The 24,265-nt window shown below is 34.8% G+C and overlaps 1 protein-coding gene across 2 annotated transcripts in view; it reads left to right on the forward strand.

The window, feature by feature from the left end:
- RAD54B (RAD54 homolog B) overlaps positions 1-24,265 on the forward strand; it is a 94,593-nt gene that overhangs the window by 45,705 nt on the left and 24,623 nt on the right. Inside the window, exons 4-8 of one of the 2 annotated variants that reach the window (XM_041768551.1) lie at positions 7,279-7,476; positions 9,457-9,738; positions 13,231-13,393; positions 23,308-23,533; positions 23,804-24,011. In XM_041768551.1, coding sequence (XP_041624485.1) covers positions 7,279-7,476; positions 9,457-9,738; positions 13,231-13,393; positions 23,308-23,533; positions 23,804-24,011 — 1,077 coding nt within the window. Of the gene's footprint in view, positions 1-7,278; positions 7,477-9,456; positions 9,739-13,230; positions 13,394-14,039; positions 14,318-17,811; positions 17,975-23,307; positions 23,534-23,803; positions 24,012-24,265 lie in introns of those variants that run through there. The other variant, XM_041768550.1, reaches the window with a different exon arrangement.

The following is a 24,265-nucleotide window of genomic DNA, read 5'->3' on the forward strand; positions in this document are numbered from 1 at the left end:
TAGATTACACTGAATGTTGTTTATAAATAATCACAGTTGAATGTACAATGGGGAATCATTGAAGGCTTTTGACTAGAGGATTATAAACTAGAGCTCTGAGTTAGTGTCATAATAGCCTTTATAGGGTAGGTGTTTAGTGAGAGGAAATTAAATCCAGAATTTAGGGTATGGCTATTGAAATAAAATGGATTTGCCTGGTACTATTTTATATTTTAGCTTGTTGATTGCTTAATTTCATTGGCATTTTATATCTGCTGTTAGAATTAGATATTTTATTATAAAAATGCCTTGAATATGTAATATGAGATCTCCATTTGATAGTTTTCATCTTTATGCTATGACTTTTCTTTGAGTCTAAACACTGGACTCAAGAGATTAGAATCTTATAATTCTAACTTAATGTTTTTGCAATATAATTCTAGTAAATGTATCCTTGAAGTAGTCAGTTTTAACTTTTTGGAATTCTTGAAAGCCAATTACCATATGTAATGGAATTCATATTATAATCTCAGCATGCTACTACTCAGAATTGATGTGAATGTTCAATTTGAATGTTGACTTTGTGCAGCTACATCAGTTTTTCAAACTCTGTTCTGTAGAACATTAATTTCGTGAGATGTTTCTAGGAAACTTCTGTGTTCAAAAAAGTGCTACACACATTTTTTTATGTGTATGGTTAGGTTCTAAAATCAGTGTGGAAGGTAAAAATGTACATACAAAATTGCCCTTGAAAGTTTTTTTGCTGCCCATAAAATAGTGTAAACAATAATCTTCTAGGATCATATTTTTCCTCCAGTGTTCTTCAAGATTGTTTCTTTGGTTGTGTTAGGTGACCAATCCTTAGCATTTAGGGATTGAGTAGAATAAAAAACTTTATTTTTGCATATGTTTAAACACCAGAATTGTACTCATTTCAGTGAGTTTACTGCCGCAATTTTTCTAGTCAATCTTGTTTAATTTTAATTTGTAAAAATTTAAATACCATGAGCTTTACCTATGAAATGTAATGCCAGAAAACATAAGGAAGAGTGATTTTATTTTTAAAATGTAGACTTGATTCTGTAAAAGCATATTAAATTCGGAAAATAAGCTAAATCAAAATATTTCATCTAGTATATTAGTAATTTCAATAGTGGACAGGATATTTTAGCCACTTCCTAACTTTTCTTATCCATGTGGACTTAAATGACACATTGTTATTTTTACAACTTGATTTTCTAAACTAGGTATGATTTATAATGACATCCTGAAAAAGTTAATGAAACTTTCATTTCTAAAAATGCCATTAAATTTCTTAAAATATTCAAATTAAGTACTTTGCTTTTTTATATGAGTCATCAACTTGGTGTAAGTTCGTTTTTTAAAGATTTCACTCTACCTTATTGTATCTTATGTGAAAATGTTTAGACTATGAACTATTTTCCATGTGCCTTCCTTTAGAGTAATGTCAAATTTTAAAGACATGTTTAAATAATTTACAGTGTGATAAATTGTATTTAGTATATACTGTAGATGACAATGGTTAAATGCTTTGTTAATACATATTCTTTGAAACACAAGGTAATACATTGTACTGATATGTGTACTCTTTATGTGCCAGAAGACAAGGAATTCACTACCCCTGAGGTAAAATTTTTTGATGAGGCACAATTGAAATAAATTTATTTAAATAGTTGTGTTCATAGTAAACAATGTACCATGTCTAAATATAATATATTTATTTTTTCAAGTGCTAAGATTCACAAATTCTTAAAATCAGTTAAGTATCTGATGGTGAATTGGTAGTAAATATTTAAAAATAATTAGATGAAATGTGGTTAACAAACAAAAAAGTAAATTCTTAAGATACATAACTTAAATATTAGCAGTCATGCTAAATCTTTGCATATGATTTCGAGAGATTGAATCAGTATATATTTATATATCTTAATTGATTAAAACTAGTAGCTAGAATTTGAATTTATATTATTTTTGGCTTTCAGTTGCTTTGTAAGTAGTGGAATGCCAAGCAAATAAGTAAAATCAAAATCCCATCCTAGTTAGCTCCCAAATAAATAGACATATCATAGATTTACACTGTTAGTCGATCTCTCATGTTTTAAAATTATGTGTAAATTCACCTTACAAAAATTAAGAAACTCTTCAAATAGAAAAAGTTAAAAGCATTTTACAGTAAACATTCATATGCCTACTACCTAAATTTTGCAGTTATGGTTTTGCTATATTTGCTTAATCATGAATCCATCCATTTATCCATCAATTCATTTTTAAAAATAAAATGGTTATTTAAAACAAGTTGGAGATTATTTAGACTACTTTACCCCTAAACATTTCAACATAAGTATTATGAACTGGAATTTAAGTATGTATGTATTTGTGTGTGTGTGTGTGTGTGTGTGTGTGTGTGTGTGTGTCTTTTGAGTAAGATTTGTAAATGTGAAATGTACAAATCTTAAAAAATGAGTTTTGACAAATGACTCTTGCCTGCGTAGCTTAAAATCTCTATCAAGAATGTTATTATTACCTTAGAAAGTTCTCTCCTGCCCCTTCCTAATCAGTCTCTTGGCACCTCAGACAATCGTTCTAATTTTTAAAAAATCATAGATAAGTTTCACCTGTTCTAGAACTTTATGTAATTGGAATTATACAGTATGTACCCTTTGATTCTGTTTACTTTTACCTATTTTAGCGTTTTTAATACCATGTTGGTTCATCCTCTTATAGTAGTTCATTGCTTTCTGTTGTTGAGTGGTATTCTCTTGTATAAATATACCTCAGTTTATGTATACATTATTTTTGATGGACTTCTGGGCTTTTTCCAGATTATGGCTATTATGTATAAAGATTCCAAGTGTTCTTGTATACATTTGTTGTGGACATAATGCTGGATTAGGGAAGATCTATATGTTTAAGTTTTTAAGAAACTGCCAGGCCTTTTCCCAAAGTGATTGTACTGTTTTACACTTTCATCAACAGTGTATGGTTTTTTGTTTTTTGTTTTTTTATTCAAATAAATTTTTGCATGCTCAATGATTGGAATGTCAGAATTGAAATGAATAACTTTTCTGAATTTTAGATGAATTTAAAATACTGAGCAGAAAATAAATAAAATGGCTGAGCAGATAGTTTTGATATCTGGGAATATTGTAGTTTTATTGATATATATATTTTTTTTCTGTTTTAGCCTTTACTGCGTATATGCTTTGACAGGAGGTACTGAGAAGTGTGATGAAGTGTATAGTGCCTGCCATGCTCATAAAATATCATTCTGAAAATATTTACGCAAAGAAAGGTCTTTTAGGTGTATTTTATTCATAATGACACTAAAATGACATTAAATCTCTCTTATCAGATAAGAAAACTATGGGGGCGCCTGGATGGCTTAGTTGGTTAAGTGTCCGTCTTGGTTTCGACTCCGGTCATGGTCCCAGGATACTGAGGTTGAGCGAGGTTGGGGTCTGTGCTCAGTGTGGCATCTGCTCAAGACTCTCTCTCCTTCTCCCTGCTCGTGTGTATGTGCGTGTGCACGCGCTCTCTCTCTCAAATAAATAGAATACTAAAAAAAAAAAAAAAAAAGTTAAAACTATGGATGATTACTAGTTCCGAGGAATTTGTATATTAATGATTGTCAGTTTTTTAGTGTAATAAAAACTCTGTTTCAAACCTTAAATTTATATTGCATTTATATGTTAATATTTGTTAAAAATTCTGGTAGGTTTTGGTAATTTCAAAATACAGTTTGGGAGAGTACCTTCTTTGTTGAATTTGATTATGAAAATTCAATTGTTCTATTGAAAGCATTGTGTATTTGGAGTTTTTGAAAGAAAGTAATATTAAAGACTTGGGTATGTGGGATGTATAATTAAGCTGTCCAACAGTAGGGTAACTGCTTAGGAATCATTAAGATGATAATATCCACTATTAATATTAAAATGGCAAAATTTCACCCTTCCTCTTTTATCAAAGCATAATTATAAACATCCTTATTTTGTGAATCTTGCTTTTAGGCATTCAAGTCTCTTGTTTATGCAGACTGTCTTTTTGGTATTGATTTGCAAAGTATTTTATAGGGTCAAGAGAGAAGTAGATCAGAACCAAGTTTAGAAATAAAAATTACACTTTGTAGTGGAATTGTTAGGGATGATTAGTCTAGAACATCATGAATTAGTCAATATTTCGTGTATTACAAGTAGTTGATGTAGGAGGTTTTGTTCCTTATATGTTTAATTTCTAATGTAAGGATTTATTTTTTTGTTTTTTGTTTTTTTAAGATTTTATTAATTTATTCATGAGAGACAGAGAGGCAGAGACACAGGCAGAGGGAGAAGCAGGCTCCATGCAGGGAGCCCATCGTGGGACTCGATCCCGGGTCTCCAGATCAGGCCCTGGGCTGAAGGCGGTGCTAAACCGCTGGGCCACTGGGGCTGCCCTGTTTAATTTCTAATATCTTTATTCTGCTTTGGGGGATTTTCTCTCTTCTCTGCCTAATAGCTTCCATTTAAAATGGGACTAAATGGGAAAGGAACCAAGACAAGGTGATGATGATGATGGTAGTTAACATTTAGGGAGTCCTTATTACGTGTCAAGTACTGTTCTAAGGGTTCTACATATACTAGCTAACCCAGTGCCCACAATAAATCTGTGAGGTAGGTATTAGTATTACATTCGTTTGCAGATTCATAAACTGGCATAGAGTGGTAAGTAACTTGTCCAAGGTCACTTAGCTTGTTAGTGGGAAAACTCAAGATTCATATCCAGGCAGATTAGTTCATGCTCTTCTCCTCCTACTATTCTGTAAAAGAAAGGCTATCTGGGAATCTGTGGTATTTCAAAGTTAATTATAAGTAATTTCTGAATTCTCTGTTTAATTATTGTCTTTTGTTCTATTTATTTTTTTCTGGACACAGGAAGGGTCCTGGACATAACAAGTCAACACCAGGCTCTGGGGATAACAGGGTATTTGACTGGATGTTTTTCCAGCCATTTTGGTGAAGACATACTTTTTACCCTTGTTTTACAGCAGTCTTGAGCAATCACATATTTTTCTTGGATAACATAATAAAAGGAACACATTTTAAAAGCACAAAATGGTATTATCGGTCATTCAATGCACATCGACTACTACTGGTAGAAATAACGCACAAGACAAAACTAAAATTGGCTAAAATTTCATACCACAAAATTTCTTAGAGTTCAAAAACTGATCAAGCATCCTGTCTTTTTTTGTTAAGCCTAAAAAACCTAAAAACTTTATCTGAGAAATTCAAGGTTGGTAAAGCAAAAATAACAAATAACAACTACCAATTATTTAAGAAACTGATAAAATTTCTTAACTAAAACCTGATGGAGTAATACAATTTTGTTAATATTTAGGTATTTAACATTTGACTTAGCAAAACTGCATTTGGTAAATTATGATTGTAAAAACTCATGTTGGCAAAAGTTATAATTAATAAAATATGATTCATAAAAAACTGACCAAGGAACCAAATCTTTGTTATAAAGTTTTCTTGGAAAATAATCCTGAAGGTAACAATACATAAAAATGAAAATAAAAATGGGCAAAAATGGAGAGGAATTCAAAGTTAATCTCTAAAGCTATTTTCTCATGAAAATTAATTTTAAGATAATTCTAATATTTTTATAAACATAAAGTCAAATGTACTTTGAATCAAAATGGCAGTTTTGAAAAGTACCTATTGTTCTGAGCATATGGTGATGAGCAAGATCAAAACACCTTCCTTTCAGGACTTCACAGTTTAATGGGAAGGCTAATGTTAAGTAGCTTGGCACATAATTAATTGCTGAGATAATGCTGAAATAATAATATCTAGCCTGGCAGAAAGGGAAAATTAAACTATGGCAGAGTGAATAGAAGTTAATTTAGAAGAGCATGTTGGAGGATGAGGTGGAAGGCCTTTTGGCTAGAAGTAGCATGTTTTCTTAAAGACCATTACAACTAATGGATTTGATGAAAGATACATAATCAGATTTACATTTAAAAATAGACAAATATAGTAAATATAGGAAATGGTTTTAGGGAGTAGAGGTGGCACGGGAAGATCTCAGTAAGCCTTTTGGGAAGATCCTACAGAGTACAGTGGTTCAGAGATGGTGATTTGAAGAAGGGAAGTAATGGAGAAGGCAAACAGTGCAGAGCCGTGAGAGCCATGTGGAGGTTAGCGTCACCTGGATTTGTGTTTGACTGGCTGTGGAACAGAGTAATGGATGTCGAGGATGATTTCCAACTTTCTGACTTGAATGAGGGTAGTGGTACTCTTAATGAGAAATCTGAAGGAGGAACCATTTTTGGAAAGAAGACAAGTGGTATAATGAATCAAGATGTTTATGAAACATTTATGTAGACAGGTCTGAGGGGCAATTATGTACAGATACCTAGGTCTAGAGCCATGACTTGGGCTAGAGAAAAATATCTTCAGGTTTATACAGGGGTGATATTGAATCCTTGGGAGTTAAGGGGAAGGGCACAGTGAGAAGAGGGTCGAGAATTCTGGTCTGATGAGCTGGCAAGATGTTTTAAGAAGAAGCAACCAAAGAAGTAGGAAAAATTGAGATGTGTTAGAGAAGCTGTAAAAATAAGGTTCAGTATTTCAAGGAGGAAGTGGTCAACATCATTGTCCAATGCTTTTGAGAATTCTGATCAAGACTAAAAAAATACCTTGTGCATTTATTGGCAAGGAGTTCCTTAGTGGCCTTTACAAGAGTAGTTTTGGGGGATGACTAGAAGCCAGATTGGAGTACAGATCTTCCTTGACTTACTGGGTTACCCAATTAACCCATCATAAATTGAAAATATCCTAAGTAAAAAATGAATTTATCCAGCTTACCTACTGAACATTATAGCTTAGCTCTGACGGCCTTCAACACATTCAGGACATTTACATTTGCCTACAATTGGGCAAAATCATCTAACACCCTATTTTATAATAAAGTGTTGACTGTGTCATGTAATTTATTGAATAGTGAGAGTGAAAAACAGAATGGTTGTATGGGTACAGAGTGGTTGTGAGTGTATCGATTGCTTACCCTCATGATTTCATGGTAGACAGGGTAGACAGGCATTAATGCTAGCTAGACCTGACATTTGAATTTCTCAGTTCATAAAATACTAACAGGAGTATGATCAAATACTCTTTAATACTTACTAGTACCACTTAATTTTCTTGTGCATTTACTTTTGTTCAAATGACACTACTCCTTAAAGCCATCTCTAATACTGTGGTTTTTATTTTTATTTTATTTTATTTTTTATTGTAGTTCACTCAGACCCTAAAGAAATAACGGTGTCTAAGGGACAAGAAGAGGAAGAACCTGATAGCTTAGTTAAATATTTCAGTGTTGTTTGGTGTAAAGCTTCGAAGAAAAAACACAAAAAGTGGGAAGGTGATGCTGTTCTCATTGTAAAAGGAAAGTCATTTACATTAAAGGATTTGGAAGGCAAAGACATTGGAAGAGGTATTGTGATATTTTGTAATGTTTATGATTTGGCCTACTATTAGTATATATCTGAGGTTATGTAATTAAAATGTGGGATTTTATAAGGGTTAGATTAGGATGCTCTTTAATTGACTTGCATGTCAAAATTATCTCATAATCTGACAGTCTTATGTATACTAGCTCAGTTAAGGAAATCCCATCTCATGGATTCATTTTCTCTAAAATGAAATAGTTATATGCAGTCATTTTTATATTTTTCTGAGATTAAGCAGTTTGTCTTACTGTACTTCTACTCCCCCCACCCCCTTGCTAAATGTTTAAAGTCAGAAAAATGTTGATATCAGGTGTGGAATATTATCTAATTTCAATGATACCCAACAAAATTTTGAAAAAAAAAAAAAAAAGGGAAATGGCTAGGCATGATCCAGATTAATACATCTAAATTTGAAGTTATCGTTATTTCTATTTTAACATGTTACCAGGATGATTGTACTAATACAAGTTAGCTCACAAATTCAGAATGCTTAACACCAACCATGTTTTTTGGCATTGTCTCTTATTGTTCAATTTGAATATGGCCCATTACTATAAAATCTGTTCTATACGTTCATTCATTTAATAATATCATACTTTATAGTTTTTAAGTAACTGTTAAGTGCCAAGCATTACACTAGGAGTAAACATTCAAAAAATGTATATAAGTTATGGTTTAGTGGGGGATAGGGCAATGTAATTGATAATTAGGAAGCAATAAAATAATTGTTTCATTGAGAATTTGTACTCCATGCAGTAGGAGATAGAAGGACCATTTAGATCTGCCTAGGAGGCTGGGGAAAGCTTCATAGGAATTATTGTTTAAGGTAGTGTTTGAAAAATAAATAGTTCTGTAGGGTATGAGAAAGGGACATACATAGGAGGGAATAGTATATACAAAGGCACAAAAGTGGGAAAGAGTTAAAATTACTAGTTCAGTGTTTCAGGAGTGTAGTATGTGAAGGTCAGTGCCAGAGTGACGAGTTGAGGCTGAACTGAATGATCTGCAACTGAATTTTTTTTTTAAAGATTTTATTTATTCATGAGAGACAGAGAGAGGCAGAGACACAGGCAGAGGGAGAAGTGGGCTCCCTGCGGGGATCCCGATGGGGGACTTGACTCGATCCTGGGACCCTGGGGTTATGACCTGAGCCAAAGGCAGACGCTCAACCACTGAGCCACCCAGATGTCCCTTAATTTTATTATGGGTGGCTCAGTTGGTTAAGCCTCCAGCTTTTGGTTTTGGCTCAGGTCACAACCTTAGTGTGGTGGGATTGAGCCCTGCATCAGGCGCACTGGGCAAGCCTGCTTAAGATTCTCTCTCTCCCTCTGCCCCTTCCCACTTTCCTCTCTCTCTCTCTCTCTCTCTCTCAAAAAAAAAAAAAAAAAAAAGTCGCATGCTCTACCAACTGATCAAGCTAGCACTCCTAGCTATATTTTCAATAATTAAAAAAGGTCTTGCTTTCTCTAAAGTTTGGCTAATTTTCATAGCTTTATTATTTATTACTTCTGATTTTCCTGTGTTTTTATTTTATTTTATTTTATTTTATTTTATTTTATTTCATTTTATTTTATTTTATTTTATTTTATTTATTTTATTATTTTATTATTTTTTTTAGATAGGCACACAGTGAGAGAGAGAGAGAGAGGCAGAGACATAGGCAGAGGGAGAAGCAGGCTCTATGCACTGGGAGCCTGACGTGGGATTCGATCCCGAGTCTCCAGGATCGCGCCCTGGGCCAAAGGCAGGCGCCAAACCGCTGCGCCACCCAGGGATCCCTTTCCTGTGTTTTTTAAACAAAATGATAAATTATGTTTTCATCCTGGGTAATGGGTTATACAAGGCTATTTGCATTCAAAGCACAGTTTTCATTCTGTGGGGTTATAGGAAGGTGACTGTGGTATCACTAAGTTATCTTAGAGTGTCAGTAAATTAAATTCACATTCTCTCTTCTCATTTTAAAGGCATGGCATATAAATTGAAAGAGCTTGAAAAGATTGAAGAGGGCCACAGAGTGATGATTGGTGGAAAAGAAGTAGAAGTCATGGGTATAATTTCTCCGGATGATTTCAATAGTGGCCGATGTTTTCAGCTTGGAAGAGGAAGTCCTGCTATCTCAAGTTCTTCTCAAGCTGCCAAGAAGTGTTTCTCTAACCCCTTCAAGAGTGTTTGTAAACCAAGTTCAAAGGAAAATAGACTGGGTGGTTTCCAAGATTGTAAACCACGCCATGACCCACATGCACCAAGTAAGATGTAAAACATAATTTGAATATTCTGTTTTTACTGTCAAAACATATTTGGCCTATGAATTTAAGATTTGTTTAAAGTTTTCAGATGAAAGTATATATTATTCTTCAGGCATACAACTGACATAAGGAATAATGTTGAAGTTGTATAATATAGTTGGGGAATCATTTCATAAATGTATAATTCTAAGAATATAGTAATAATGTCATATTTGTATTAAAGGAAAAATATACCAATTAGAGATTGTATACACACAAACATACATGTATAAGATTTTGAATAATATCTGACATCTTAGCAAGAAGAAATATTAATTCATGAGTCAGGATTATGTTTATGTTTCTCTTTTGACAACTGTATGTCTTGATCACATGCATTAGTGTATTAAAATGTTGAATGGTGATACTTTTTCTTTTTTAAAGATTTATTTATTTTCAGGTAAAGAATTTAAATTATACCCATGAGAATTCAATTTAATGAGTTAATTTTTTTAAAGATTTATTTATTTTCAGGTAAAGAATTTAAATTAAACCTATGAGAATTCAATTTAATGAGTTGATTTTCACATTAATGAATCTAATTTAAAAAATCACATTAAAAAATAACACCTCTCTCTCTCTTTTTTTTTTTTTTCGATTTGATTTGTTTGCTCGACAGGGATTTCTTCAATGCCTTTTTTTTTGCATTGAGGGCAGAGGTAAACTGTCATCAGAGATCTTATTTGGTGAGGAGGCAGACAAGTAAATTTGAATTATAAGGCAGTAGATATCGAAGTGGGATATAGTGTAGGCTGCTTTCAGATTAGTAAAATAAAAAGTACATAGAGCAACATTAAGTATTTTTTGCAAGTATTATGGGAATAGAATTTTTGAAATAAAGGGGCTTTTGAGATCATTTAGTTTAGTCTCTTCCCTTTGCCTTTGAAGAAACTGAGCCCCAGAAAAATGAAGACATTGCTGAAATTCAAGGAATTATTGAAAAATTTGGGATAAAAACCTCAAATTAAGAATTCCTAGCTCTATGTGAGCTTATCTGAAACTTAGTTGAAAGATAGGCAGTTGGAGGCGTCTGCTTCTGATTTTTCTTTTTATCCAAATATATTATCTGTCCTACCATCTCTTTTTTTTTAATTTTTTATTTATTTATGATAGTCACAGAGAGAGAGAGAGAGAGGCAGAGACATAGGCAGAGGGAGAAGCAGGCTCCATGCACCGGGAGCCTGATGTGGGATTCGATCCCGGGTCTCCAGGATCACGCCCTGGGCCAAAGGCAAGCGCCAAACCACTGCGCCACCCAGGGATCCCCCATCTCTTTTATTAACAGGCTTCCTTCTCCTTTATTCTCCTTTCTCTTTGCCTTCCTATTACATAATAGAGGGATGTGGGAAACCGAAAGAATAATGTGCTTATTCAGAGGTCTGAGGTAGAGTCCCAATTTTGCAACTGAACTAACGGGTTCTTTGACTTCTTGGAGTAGTCACTTACCTCACTAATGGCTTTGTCTCCTCAAGTCTAAATGTGGGTTCTAATCACTACCATAGAGACGTAGAGTGTTGCTACATGCTCCGTATAATAAATAACTTATTGACTAAATGAAAATGTTATTGTGATAATTTATATATTTATGCATATATGTGTGTGCGTGTGTGTGCATGCACGTAGAATATAACTCTTTGTGTGATGGTAAGTAGTTGATGATCCTCATTTATCTTGCTAAGGTTAGAACTAGGTTGTAGACTTAAAGTGGAAACATGAAGGATTTTGTAAGCACTACGTGATGTTTCATTATTGTGAAGGTAGAGAGGGGGCATCTTAAAGATTGAAATGGTGTCCCATTATTGTGGTGGTTTAAGTTTTTATCTTTCTTGAAGATGTATGCTCTGTTAGTTAACTTAGATTCTGTGGTCCTTCTTGCTTGAATACTGTATTATTCTCATCCCTGTCTTCTCTTTTTTCCCCTTTGTGTGTTTCAAAAGAGAAAAATGGGGCCATTTTTTGGTTAGAAACCCATAAGAAAGATACTTTTTTTTTTTTTTTTAAAGATTTATTTATTTTTGAGAGACACAGAGAGGCAGAGACACAGGCAGAGGGAGAAGCAGGCTTCCCACAGGGAGCCTAGTGTGGGACTCGATCCCGGATCCTGGGATCAGGCCCTGAGCTGAAGGCAGACACTCAACCCCTGAGCCAGCCAGGTGTCCCAAAAAAGATACTCTTGCTTTGCTACTGGAATATAGAGGAAAGCCAAGGGCTGAATTTTCCATTTTCACTCCCTAATCCTCTATTTGCCAAGAATTGACCTAAAAAATGGGAGTTCCTTTTAGTTGCTCAGAAACCTAGGAAGATCACTTTCCTCTGGGTAATCGCTAATGGTAAACACGATCAAACTCTCTCAGTGACTATGTATTTCTGCATTGGTGGGCATTTATTTAATCTCCTGGAACTTGTTTTCATTATCTTCCCTTCTAATTTCTGTTCTTTTTTCTTTTTGTTTTATTCTAAAAAATCTATTTTTTTTTAGATTTTATTTATTTATTAATAAGAGACAGAGAGGCAGAGCCATAGGCAGAAGGAGAAGCAGACTCCTCACAGGGAGCCCAATGTGGGACTTGATCACCAGACTAGGATCACGCCCTGAGCTGAAGGCAGACGCTCAACCACTGAGCCACCCAGGGATCCCTTTATTCCATTTTTAAACCATGATGTAGACATATAAATATATCCCCAAAATAATTCTGATGAGTTATTATTTGACTTGACTTTAGAATTATTAATTGAGATCTGCTCTCTATTTATATTTAATTTTGTATTTTCTGGTGATCTTTTAATAAATCTCTTAAATTGTATTAGCATATTTCTACAGAATTACATAATTCTATGGTTACTTTTTTTTTGCTGCTTTGCAAAGATTCATGAATTTGACATTCATGAACATAGTAATTAATTATAAGCAAATAATGATGAAGTCAGTGGAAAATTTGTCATCTTTTCTCAGTTCTTCTGATTAATAGAAGAGTCATTGTTAGTGTATACAGAAGTCAAAATAATGGGAGCTTTTATGTTAAATTTGGGGTGCCTTTCCAAAACAAGAAGCTATGAGCATTAGCAAGTGCAACTTGGCAAAATTCCAACCTGTGATTTCAGTTGGAAATAGATCTCTTTGTTCTGAACACTGAACTATTAAATGTTGTAGCTTACTGAATTCTTTACTAGACAATAGTGAATTTTTAGTGGTTTTGAAAGTACTTTGGAGCATATGAAGTTTGGAAAGCTCTTTGAAATTCTCTGCCTGAAATCTTACATCAATAAGGCATGAGATCTTATTTTTAAATTTTCTACTCTTGTTTAGTATTAGTGTTACTGAACTTCAATTTTTTTTTTTTTGCCACAAATGATGGCAAATAGTTATAGGCTGTGAATAATTAAAGCAAGATGATGTAGTTGCTGACAAAGTGAAATTGCAATACATTAATAAACTTTCATCTTTTTCTTAAGATTCTCTTGTAATGTCACGACCTGACAATAATCACCAGTGGATGTTCAATAAGAAGGGTTTTCCTGTTGTGGATGTGGTGATAGATCCTCACCTTGTATATCATCTTCGACCACATCAGAAAGAAGGAATCATGTTCCTTTATGAATGTGTAATGGGAATGAGGTAGGAAAATAAATAATTTGTTTAGTCTAATTTGAGTTTTTTTTTAAAGATTTTATTTCTTAAGTAATCTCTGCATCTAACATGGGGCTCAAAATCACAACCTGAGATCAAGAGTTGCACGCTCCACTGACTGAGCCAGCCATGTGCCCATAGTCTCCATTTTGATTTAACCTGTAACGTAATTGTTTTCTAGAAAAAGCCTGATGTAATGACTTTCCGTACATACATCATTAACAGTACTTCATGTGTGCATTTATTCTAAAAGGGATTCTTTTTTTTTTTTTTTTTAATTTATGATAGTCACAGAGAGAGAGAGAGAGAGAGGCAGAGACATAGGCAGAGGGAGAAGCAGGCTCCTATGCACCTGGGAGCCTGACGTGGGATTCGATCCCGAGTCTCCAGGATCGCGCCCTGGGCCAAAGGCAGGCGCCAAACCGCTGCGCCACCCAGGGATCCCTTTCCTGTGTTTTTTAAACAAAATGATAAATTATGTTTTCATCCTGGGTAATGGGTTATACAAGGCTATTTGCATTCAAAGCACAGTTTTCATTCTGTGGGGTTATAGGAAGGTGACTGTGGTATCACTAAGTTATCTTAGAGTGTCAGTAAATTAAATTCACATTCTCTCTTCTCATTTTAAAGGCATGGCATATAAATTGAAAGAGCTTGAAAAGATTGAAGAGGGCCACAGAGTGATGATTGGTGGAAAAGAAGTAGAAGTCATGGGTATAATTTCTCCGGATGATTTCAATAGTGGCCGATGTTTTCAGCTTGGAAGAGGAAGTCCTGCTATCTCAAGTTCTTCTCAAGCTGCCAAGAAGTGTTTCTCTAACCCCTTCAAGAGTGTTTGTAAACCAAGTTCAAAGGAAAATAGACTGGGTGGTTTCCAAGATTGTAAACCACGCCATGACCCACATGCACCAAGTAAGATGTAAAACATAATTTGAATATTCTGTTTTTACTGTCAAAACATATTTGGCCTATGAATTTAAGATTTGTTTAAAGTTTTCAGATGAAAGTATATATTATTCTTCAGGCATACAACTGACATAAGGAATAATGTTGAAGTTGTATAATATAGTTGGGGAATCATTTCATAAATGTATAATTCTAAGAATATAGTAATAATGTCATATTTGTATTAAAGGAAAAATATACCAATTAGAGATTGTATACACACAAACATACATGTATAAGATTTTGAATAATATCTGACATCTTAGCAAGAAGAAATATTAATTCATGAGTCAGGATTATGTTTATGTTTCTCTTTTGACAACTGTATGTCTTGATCACATGCATTAGTGTATTAAAATGTTGAATGGTGATACTTTTTCTTTTTTAAAGATTTATTTATTTTCAGGTAAAGAATTTAAATTATACCCATGAGAATTCAATTTAATGAGTTAATTTTTTTAAAGATTTATTTATTTTCAGGTAAAGAATTTAAATTAAACCTATGAGAATTCAATTTAATGAGTTGATTTTCACATTAATGAATCTAATTTAAAAAATCACATTAAAAAATAACACCTCTCTCTCTCTTTTTTTTTTTTTTCGATTTGATTTGTTTGCTCGACAGGGATTTCTTCAATGCCTTTTTTTTTGCATTGAGGGCAGAGGTAAACTGTCATCAGAGATCTTATTTGGTGAGGAGGCAGACAAGTAAATTTGAATTATAAGGCAGTAGATATCGAAGTGGGATATAGTGTAGGCTGCTTTCAGATTAGTAAAATAAAAAGTACATAGAGCAACATTAAGTATTTTTTGCAAGTATTATGGGAATAGAATTTTTGAAATAAAGGGGCTTTTGAGATCATTTAGTTTAGTCTCTTCCCTTTGCCTTTGAAGAAACTGAGCCCCAGAAAAATGAAGACATTGCTGAAATTCAAGGAATTATTGAAAAATTTGGGATAAAAACCTCAAATTAAGAATTCCTAGCTCTATGTGAGCTTATCTGAAACTTAGTTGAAAGATAGGCAGTTGGAGGCGTCTGCTTCTGATTTTTCTTTTTATCCAAATATATTATCTGTCCTACCATCTCTTTTTTTTTAATTTTTTATTTATTTATGATAGTCACAGAGAGAGAGAGAGAGAGGCAGAGACATAGGCAGAGGGAGAAGCAGGCTCCATGCACCGGGAGCCTGATGTGGGATTCGATCCCGGGTCTCCAGGATCACGCCCTGGGCCAAAGGCAAGCGCCAAACCACTGCGCCACCCAGGGATCCCCCATCTCTTTTATTAACAGGCTTCCTTCTCCTTTATTCTCCTTTCTCTTTGCCTTCCTATTACATAATAGAGGGATGTGGGAAACCGAAAGAATAATGTGCTTATTCAGAGGTCTGAGGTAGAGTCCCAATTTTGCAACTGAACTAACGGGTTCTTTGACTTCTTGGAGTAGTCACTTACCTCACTAATGGCTTTGTCTCCTCAAGTCTAAATGTGGGTTCTAATCACTACCATAGAGACGTAGAGTGTTGCTACATGCTCCGTATAATAAATAACTTATTGACTAAATGAAAATGTTATTGTGATAATTTATATATTTATGCATATATGTGTGTGCGTGTGTGTGCATGCACGTAGAATATAACTCTTTGTGTGATGGTAAGTAGTTGATGATCCTCATTTATCTTGCTAAGGTTAGAACTAGGTTGTAGACTTAAAGTGGAAACATGAAGGATTTTGTAAGCACTACGTGATGTTTCATTATTGTGAAGGTAGAGAGGGGGCATCTTAAAGATTGAAATGGTGTCCCATTATTGTGGTGGTTTAAGTTTTTATCTTTCTTGAAGATGTATGCTCTGTTAGTTAACTTAGATTCTGTGGTCCTTCTTGCTTGAATACTGTATTATTCTCATCCCTGTCTTCTCTTTTTTCCCCTTTGTGTGTTTCAAAAGAGAAAAATGGGGCCATTTTTTGGTTAGAAACCCATAAGAAAGATACTTTTTTTTTTTTTTTTTAAAGATTTATTTATTTTTGAGAGACACAGAGAGGCAGAGACACAGGCAGAGGGAGAAGCAGGCTTCCCACAGGGAGCCTAGTGTGGGACTCGATCCCGGATCCTGGGATCAGGCCCTGAGCTGAAGGCAGACACTCAACCCCTGAGCCAGCCAGGTGTCCCAAAAAAGATACTCTTGCTTTGCTACTGGAATATAGAGGAAAGCCAAGGGCTGAATTTTCCATTTTCACTCCCTAATCCTCTATTTGCCAAGAATTGACCTAAAAAATGGGAGTTCCTTTTAGTTGCTCAGAAACCTAGGAAGATCACTTTCCTCTGGGTAATCGCTAATGGTAAACACGATCAAACTCTCTCAGTGACTATGTATTTCTGCATTGGTGGGCATTTATTTAATCTCCTGGAACTTGTTTTCATTATCTTCCCTTCTAATTTCTGTTCTTTTTTCTTTTTGTTTTATTCTAAAAAATCTATTTTTTTTTAGATTTTATTTATTTATTAATAAGAGACAGAGAGGCAGAGCCATAGGCAGAAGGAGAAGCAGACTCCTCACAGGGAGCCCAATGTGGGACTTGATCACCAGACTAGGATCACGCCCTGAGCTGAAGGCAGACGCTCAACCACTGAGCCACCCAGGGATCCCTTTATTCCATTTTTAAACCATGATGTAGACATATAAATATATCCCCAAAATAATTCTGATGAGTTATTATTTGACTTGACTTTAGAATTATTAATTGAGATCTGCTCTCTATTTATATTTAATTTTGTATTTTCTGGTGATCTTTTAATAAATCTCTTAAATTGTATTAGCATATTTCTACAGAATTACATAATTCTATGGTTACTTTTTTTTTGCTGCTTTGCAAAGATTCATGAATTTGACATTCATGAACATAGTAATTAATTATAAGCAAATAATGATGAAGTCAGTGGAAAATTTGTCATCTTTTCTCAGTTCTTCTGATTAATAGAAGAGTCATTGTTAGTGTATACAGAAGTCAAAATAATGGGAGCTTTTATGTTAAATTTGGGGTGCCTTTCCAAAACAAGAAGCTATGAGCATTAGCAAGTGCAACTTGGCAAAATTCCAACCTGTGATTTCAGTTGGAAATAGATCTCTTTGTTCTGAACACTGAACTATTAAATGTTGTAGCTTACTGAATTCTTTACTAGACAATAGTGAATTTTTAGTGGTTTTGAAAGTACTTTGGAGCATATGAAGTTTGGAAAGCTCTTTGAAATTCTCTGCCTGAAATCTTACATCAATAAGGCATGAGATCTTATTTTTAAATTTTCTACTCTTGTTTAGTATTAGTGTTACTGAACTTCAATTTTTTTTTTTTTTGCCACAAATGATGGCAAATAGTTATAGGCTGTGAATAATTAAAGCAAGATGATGTAGTTGCTGACAAAGTGAAATTGCAATACATTAATAAACTTTCATCTTTTTCTTAAGATTCTCTTGTAATGTCACGACCTGACAATAATCACCAGTGGATGTTCAATAAGAAGGGTTTTCCTGTTGTGGATGTGGTGATAGATCCTCACCTTGTATATCATCTTCGACCACATCAGAAAGAAGGAATCATGTTCCTTTATGAATGTGTAATGGGAATGAGGTAGGAAAATAAATAATTTGTTTAGTCTAATTTGAGTTTTTTTTTTAAAGATTTTATTTCTTAAGTAATCTCTGCATCTAACATGGGGCTCAAAATCACAACCTGAGATCAAGAGTTGCACGCTCCACTGACTGAGCCAGCCATGTGCCCATAGTCTCCATTTTGATTTAACCTGTAACGTAATTGTTTTCTAGAAAAAGCCTGATGTAATGACTTTCCGTACATACATCATTAACAGTACTTCATGTGTGCATTTATTCTAAAAGGGATTCTTTTTTTTTTTTTTTTTAATTTATGATAGTCACAGAGAGAGAGAGAGAGAGAGGCAGAGACACAGGCAGAGGGAGAAGCAGGCTCCATGCACCGGGAGCCCGATGTGGGATTTGATCCCGGGTCTCCAGGATTGCGCCCTGGGCCAAAGGCAGGCGCCGAACCGCTGTGCCACCCAGGGATCCCTTTTTTTTTTTTTTTAATTAATTTTTATTGGTGTTCAATTTACCAACATACAGAAAAACACCCAGTGCTCATCCCATCAAGTGTCCACCTCAGTGCCTGTCACCCATTCCCCTCCAACACCCGCCCTCCTCCCCTTCCACCACCCCTAGTTCGTTTCCCAGAGTTAGGAGTCTTTATGTTCTGTCTCCCTTCCTGATATTTCCCAACATTTCTTTTCCCTTCCTTTATATTCCCTTTCACTATTACTTATATTCCCCAAATGAATGAGAACATACACTGCTTGTCCTTCTCCGATTGACTTATTTCACTCAGCATAATACCCTCCAGTTCCATCCACGTTGAAGCAAATGGTGGGTATTTGTCGTTTCTAATTGCTGAGTAATATTCCATTGTATACATAAACCACATCTTTATCCATTCATCTTTCGATGGACACCGAGGCTCCTTCCACAGTTTGGCTATTGTGGCCATTGCTGCTAGAAACATCGGGGTGCAGGTGTCCCGACGTTTCATTGCATCTGAATCTTTGGGGTAAATCCCCAACAGTGCAATTGCTGGGTCGTAGGGCAGGTCTATTTTTAACTCTTTGAGGAACCTCCACACAGTTTTCCAGAGTGGCTGCACCAGTTCACATTCCCAACAACAGTGTAAGAGGGTTCCCCTAAAAGGGATTCTTGATGAATGCCATGTGCCAGGAGCTGGGCATACAGGAGTGAGGACCACGGTCTCTCCCCTTAAGTGGTGTTTAAATTATTTGAGGAAACATGTAAATATAGTCAACCTTAATGTGATACAATAAGAGCTTATTAGTATGAGAAAAGGTTATGGGGGCAAAATGGAAGTAGCCTTTAACTCTGCTTATGGAAAAAAGATTTTTTTCTTATTTCACTTCTACTTTAAAATAAAAGGAGTCTCCCTCACTTCCTTTTAAATACAGTTTTCTGATAAAGAATTATAGAATCCTCTCTTAAAGATACTGTAGAAGACACACACAGACACAACAAAAGCCAGACAAAGGAAGTAAAAAAGAATCAAACGAATCTGCTATCATCTTGTTATATTTCCTTCTTTTGTTTTGTTTTTAATGCGTATTTTTAAATTGATCATTTCAGAGGGAATTGGGAATGTAAATTCCCCCAAACTCTATGAGCCCTTTGAATAATGACTGGTTAAGGGATACAACATCCCAGAAACTGTCTAGACTCATGTTTCTCAGAATATGCTCTTCTTTTTAGAGATCTTATCTCATTTGGCCTGTGGAAAACATCTTTAATGTCTTCTCTTTCACTTTCTCAGTGTAATCAAACCAGAACTTTTAATTGTTTTGAATTCCTAAATATGCTTTGATTCTGGATCTTTTCTGGCACCTCACTGCAGCAGTGCCAGTGTCAGACAATTATATTTCATCTGGATTTTTGCAGTGGCACCTAGCTTGTGTACCTGCTTTTGATGCTCCTCAAATTCATTCTACTTATTGCCACCAGCTTGATTTTTCTGAGAAACAGTTCTGAACATGGCATTCTCTTGCTTAAAATGTTCAGACTCTCAAACTTAGAGCAGTGTTTCTTCATCTGTAATATGCACTCCACTGGTGGTATGTAAGGTCATTTTAGGTGGATATGGACAAGACTACTTTTTTATTTTATTTTATTTAAAAATATTTTTAAGGATTTTACTATTTTTTAAAAAGGTTTTTTAAAAATTTATTTATTCATGAGAAACAAAGAGAGAGAGGCAGAGACACAGGCAGAGAGAGAAGCAGGCTCTATTCAGGGAGCCTGACATGGGACTCGATCCCGGGTCTCCAGGATCATGTCCTGGGCCGAAGGCAGGTGCTAAACCGCTGAGCCACCCAGGCTGCCCAAGGATTTTATTTTTAAGCAATCTCTTTTTTTTTTAAAAAAAGATTTATTTATTTATTTTAGAGAGAGAGTATGAGTGTGAAGTAGTAGGAAAGAGAGAATCTAAAGCAGACTCTTTGCTGAGTGTGGAGCCTGATATGGGTCTCCATCTCATGACCCTGATGACTTGACCTGAAACCAAGAGTTGGATGCTTAACTGAACTGAGTCACCCACGGGTCTCTAAGTAATCCCTAGGACCCAAACTCACAACCCTAAGAGCAAGGGTCTCACATTCCACCAACTAAGCAGACTAAGCAGCCAGGAGCCCCACACCTTGTTTTTAAATTCTGATAGCATATTTAGTTAATGGATTATTAGAAAAAAATAGTATATTGGGCACCTGGATGGCTCAGTTGGTTAAGCATTTGCCTTCGGCTGAGGTCATGATCCAAGAGTCCTGGAATCGAGCCCCACATCAGGCTCCCTGCTCAGCGGGAATCTGCTGCTCTCCCTGCCTCTCACTCCACTCATGCTCTCTTTCACTCTCTCTCAAATAAATAAAATCTTTAAAAAATTTAAAAAAGATAGCGTATTAAATTTTTGATTTCATGGATAAATCATGCTTGAAATTTTCAAATAAATCTAAGTAAAAAGGAGTTGAGTTAAAGAAAAATAACATATTAGCAAAAAAAAATCACATATATAACAAAATTGTGATGGTAGTCATGAAAGACTGATGTCAAGATACAGTGCGAACTTTCAGGGATAAGTATCTGTAGTCTCCACCTCTCTTGCCAGGTTCATAGCTTTTGTCTTACTTAGAATTCAGTGCAAGCTCCAAATATGTTGAACTCTCAATTCATGTAGTAAATTCCTATTCTCCTTTGAAAAGGTCCATCTTTTCAATGAAACTTTCCTGCTCTCTTCCTTCCCCTGTGGAAGGATGAATCACTATTTTTCTTTCTGCCACTCATATCTTAGCTGGCATTTGGTCTTGAATTGTCAAGTTGTTGATCTAAAATGATAATAATGGGGGTGCCTGACTGGCTGGCTCAGTTGGTAGAGCATACATCTCTTGATTTCACGGGTTGTGGGTTTGTTGGGTGTAGAGGTTACTTTATTTTATTTTATTTTTTTTAAAGGTATTCTTTTTTTTTTTTTTAAGATTTTATTTATTTATCCACGAGAGACATACAGAGAGAGAGAGGCAGAGACACAGGCAGAGGGAGAAGCAGGCTCCATGCAAGGAGCCCAACATGGGACTTGATCCCGGGACCCCAGGATCACACCCTGGGCCAAAGGTGGCGCTAAACTGCTGAGCCACCCCAGGGATCCCCGTAGAGGTTACTTAAAAAAAAAAAAACAACTTAAAAAAATTATAATTATGGCTGTAATTCATGTTTGTGATTTTTTTCCTATGTACTTTGAAATGGAAGACATATTTTGGATTGGAATGGAAAGGTGATTTTTGGTTATTTTTACTAATAAGAAAACTAAACTATAATAAAACTACTTATTTTTTAAAAATTTAAATTCCAATTAACATACAGTATAATATTAAGTTTCAAGTGTATAATATAGTGATTCAGCACTTATATACAATACCCTATGCTCATCACAAGTGCCCTCCTTAATCCCCATCACCTATCTCATCCATCCTCCTACCCACCTCCCCTCTGGTAACCATCAGTTTGTTCAATAGTTAAGAGTCTGTTTCTTGGTTTGCCTTTCTCTCTTTTTTCTCCCCTATGCTGATTTGTTTTGTTTCTTAAATTCCACATATGCGTGAAATCAACATCACTTATCATCAGGGAAATACAAATTAAAACTACAATGAGTTATCCACTTCACACCCGTCAGAATGACTAAAATCAGCAGCATAAGAAACAACAGATGTTGGAGAGGATGTGGAGAAAGGGAAACCCTCTTGCACTGTTGGTGGAAATGCAAACTGGTGCAGCCACTCTTGAAAATAGTATGGAGGTTCCTCAAAAAGTTAAAAATAGAACTAACTATGATGCAGCAAATATTTACCCAAAGAATAGAAAAATACTAATTCAAAAGGATGTATACACTCTAGTGTTCATAGCAGCATTATCTACCAGAGCCAAATTATGGAAATAGCTCAAGTGTCTACCGACTGATGAATGGATAAAAAAGATGTGGTATATATGCACAATGGGAAATATTACTCAGCCATAAAAAAATGAAATCTTGCCATTTGCAATGACATGGATGGAATTAGAGTTTTATGCTAAGCGAAATGAATCAGAGAAGGAAAACTACTTATTTTTGGTACTATCCTTAGTTCCTTTGGACTTTATAACTTAAAATAGATATAAATAAATTATATATATTAAAGAGCTTTAAAAGCTATGAAATGATATACACATGCCACTTACTAATATATTCCTTAGAATATTTAATTTTAAATAGCATTAACTGAGTAGGTCTGTAGGATCAGACTATTACTAAGCTACATGTATTAGGTCAACATTTAGTGTCTTTTTTTTTTTTTTCTTGCAGTACAAGGAGCTCTATGATTGAGGACTTCATTTACTGCCAGAGAATCATAAATACAGCTCAATAGATGTTTCCGGTTAAGATTACAATGTAGTTTAAGCCATTTTGATATTTCATGTTGAAACTTATAAAAATTACTCAACTATTAGTAATGAGAAGCACAGTTACAGTTAAATTATTCAAATGTAGATATAAAATTAGGATTCGTTTCTAGTCTCTAAATACATGCGTATGATAGTAACAGATGATTTAGATTGAACTGTTGAATTTCAGATTTGTTTTAGTAATTTAGTTGACAGTAAATATATAATGAATATAATTATCAGAGATCCAAAAGAGAGAGCTGTTGTAAATCAGCTGCATGAAAATCTAGAAAAAGGATTTGGGGGCAGAGTAGAGTTTGTCCTAATTACAAAATAATCAGCTTCTGGTTCTTGACTAATAAATGATGATATTGGGGGCATAAAATATTTTCCTATTGTGACTAAAAGAAGTGTAATTATTTCTAACAGAGTGAATGGCAGATGTGGAGCTATTCTTGCTGATGAAATGGGTTTAGGGAAAACATTGCAATGTATTTCGCTCATCTGGACTCTACAGTGTCAGGGGCCCTATGGAGGCAAGCCAGTAGTAAAGAAGACGCTTATTGTCACACCTGGAAGCCTGGTGAATAATTGGAGGAAAGAATTTCAAAAATGGCTAGGAAGTGAAAGAATCAAAATATTTCCTGTTGATCAGGTAAGAGACTTGTAACGTTCAGCCTTGGTCATTTTTTAGATCTCTGTGCTTTTCAAATCAACACTGCAGTTTTCACTGTCTATGGGGTAGTTTTTCCAGTGCATGTAACTGCTCCAACTTCTTTGCAGGAAAATGGCATCTTGGCTTACAGTTTGGTTTTGAGTTAACATATTCTAATTAATGTCTGTCAGGAATATGTTGCTTGAATTTGATTTTATAGTTTCAGCCCATAATTTGTTAAATACCACCTTTTTTGTTGTTTGTTTTTAGGACCGCAAAATAGAAGAATTCACCAGATCTCCATTTTATTCTGTTCTTATCATCAGTTATGAAATGTTACTTCGTTCTTTGGATCAAATTAAGAATGTAAAGTTTGGTCTTCTAATCTGTGATGAGGGGCATCGTTTGAAGAACAGTGCTATTAAGACAACTGCAGCCCTCATTAGCCTCTCTTGTGAGAAAAGAGTAATTCTAACTGGTCAGTATTTTTGGGAAGATATGATAGAATTTTTTCCTACTTACCATATAAGATTTGTAATATGCTTAGCATCCAAAGAATTGGTGGTGCTGGATGGAATTCATACCAATAAATCAATGGTAATTGAGTCTTGGTAGGATTCTGAATTTTCAAATTGCTATGTAATTTTCTGCAACCTACATTTTGGAGTTTTTGAAGAATAAATACAATGGTATCACGGTAAAGAATGTAGGAGATGGGTCTAGACTGCCTTT

This window comes from Vulpes lagopus, chromosome 9, assembly GCF_018345385.1.
Source record: "Vulpes lagopus strain Blue_001 chromosome 9, ASM1834538v1, whole genome shotgun sequence".
NCBI classification, from domain to species: Eukaryota; Metazoa; Chordata; class Mammalia; order Carnivora; family Canidae; genus Vulpes; species Vulpes lagopus.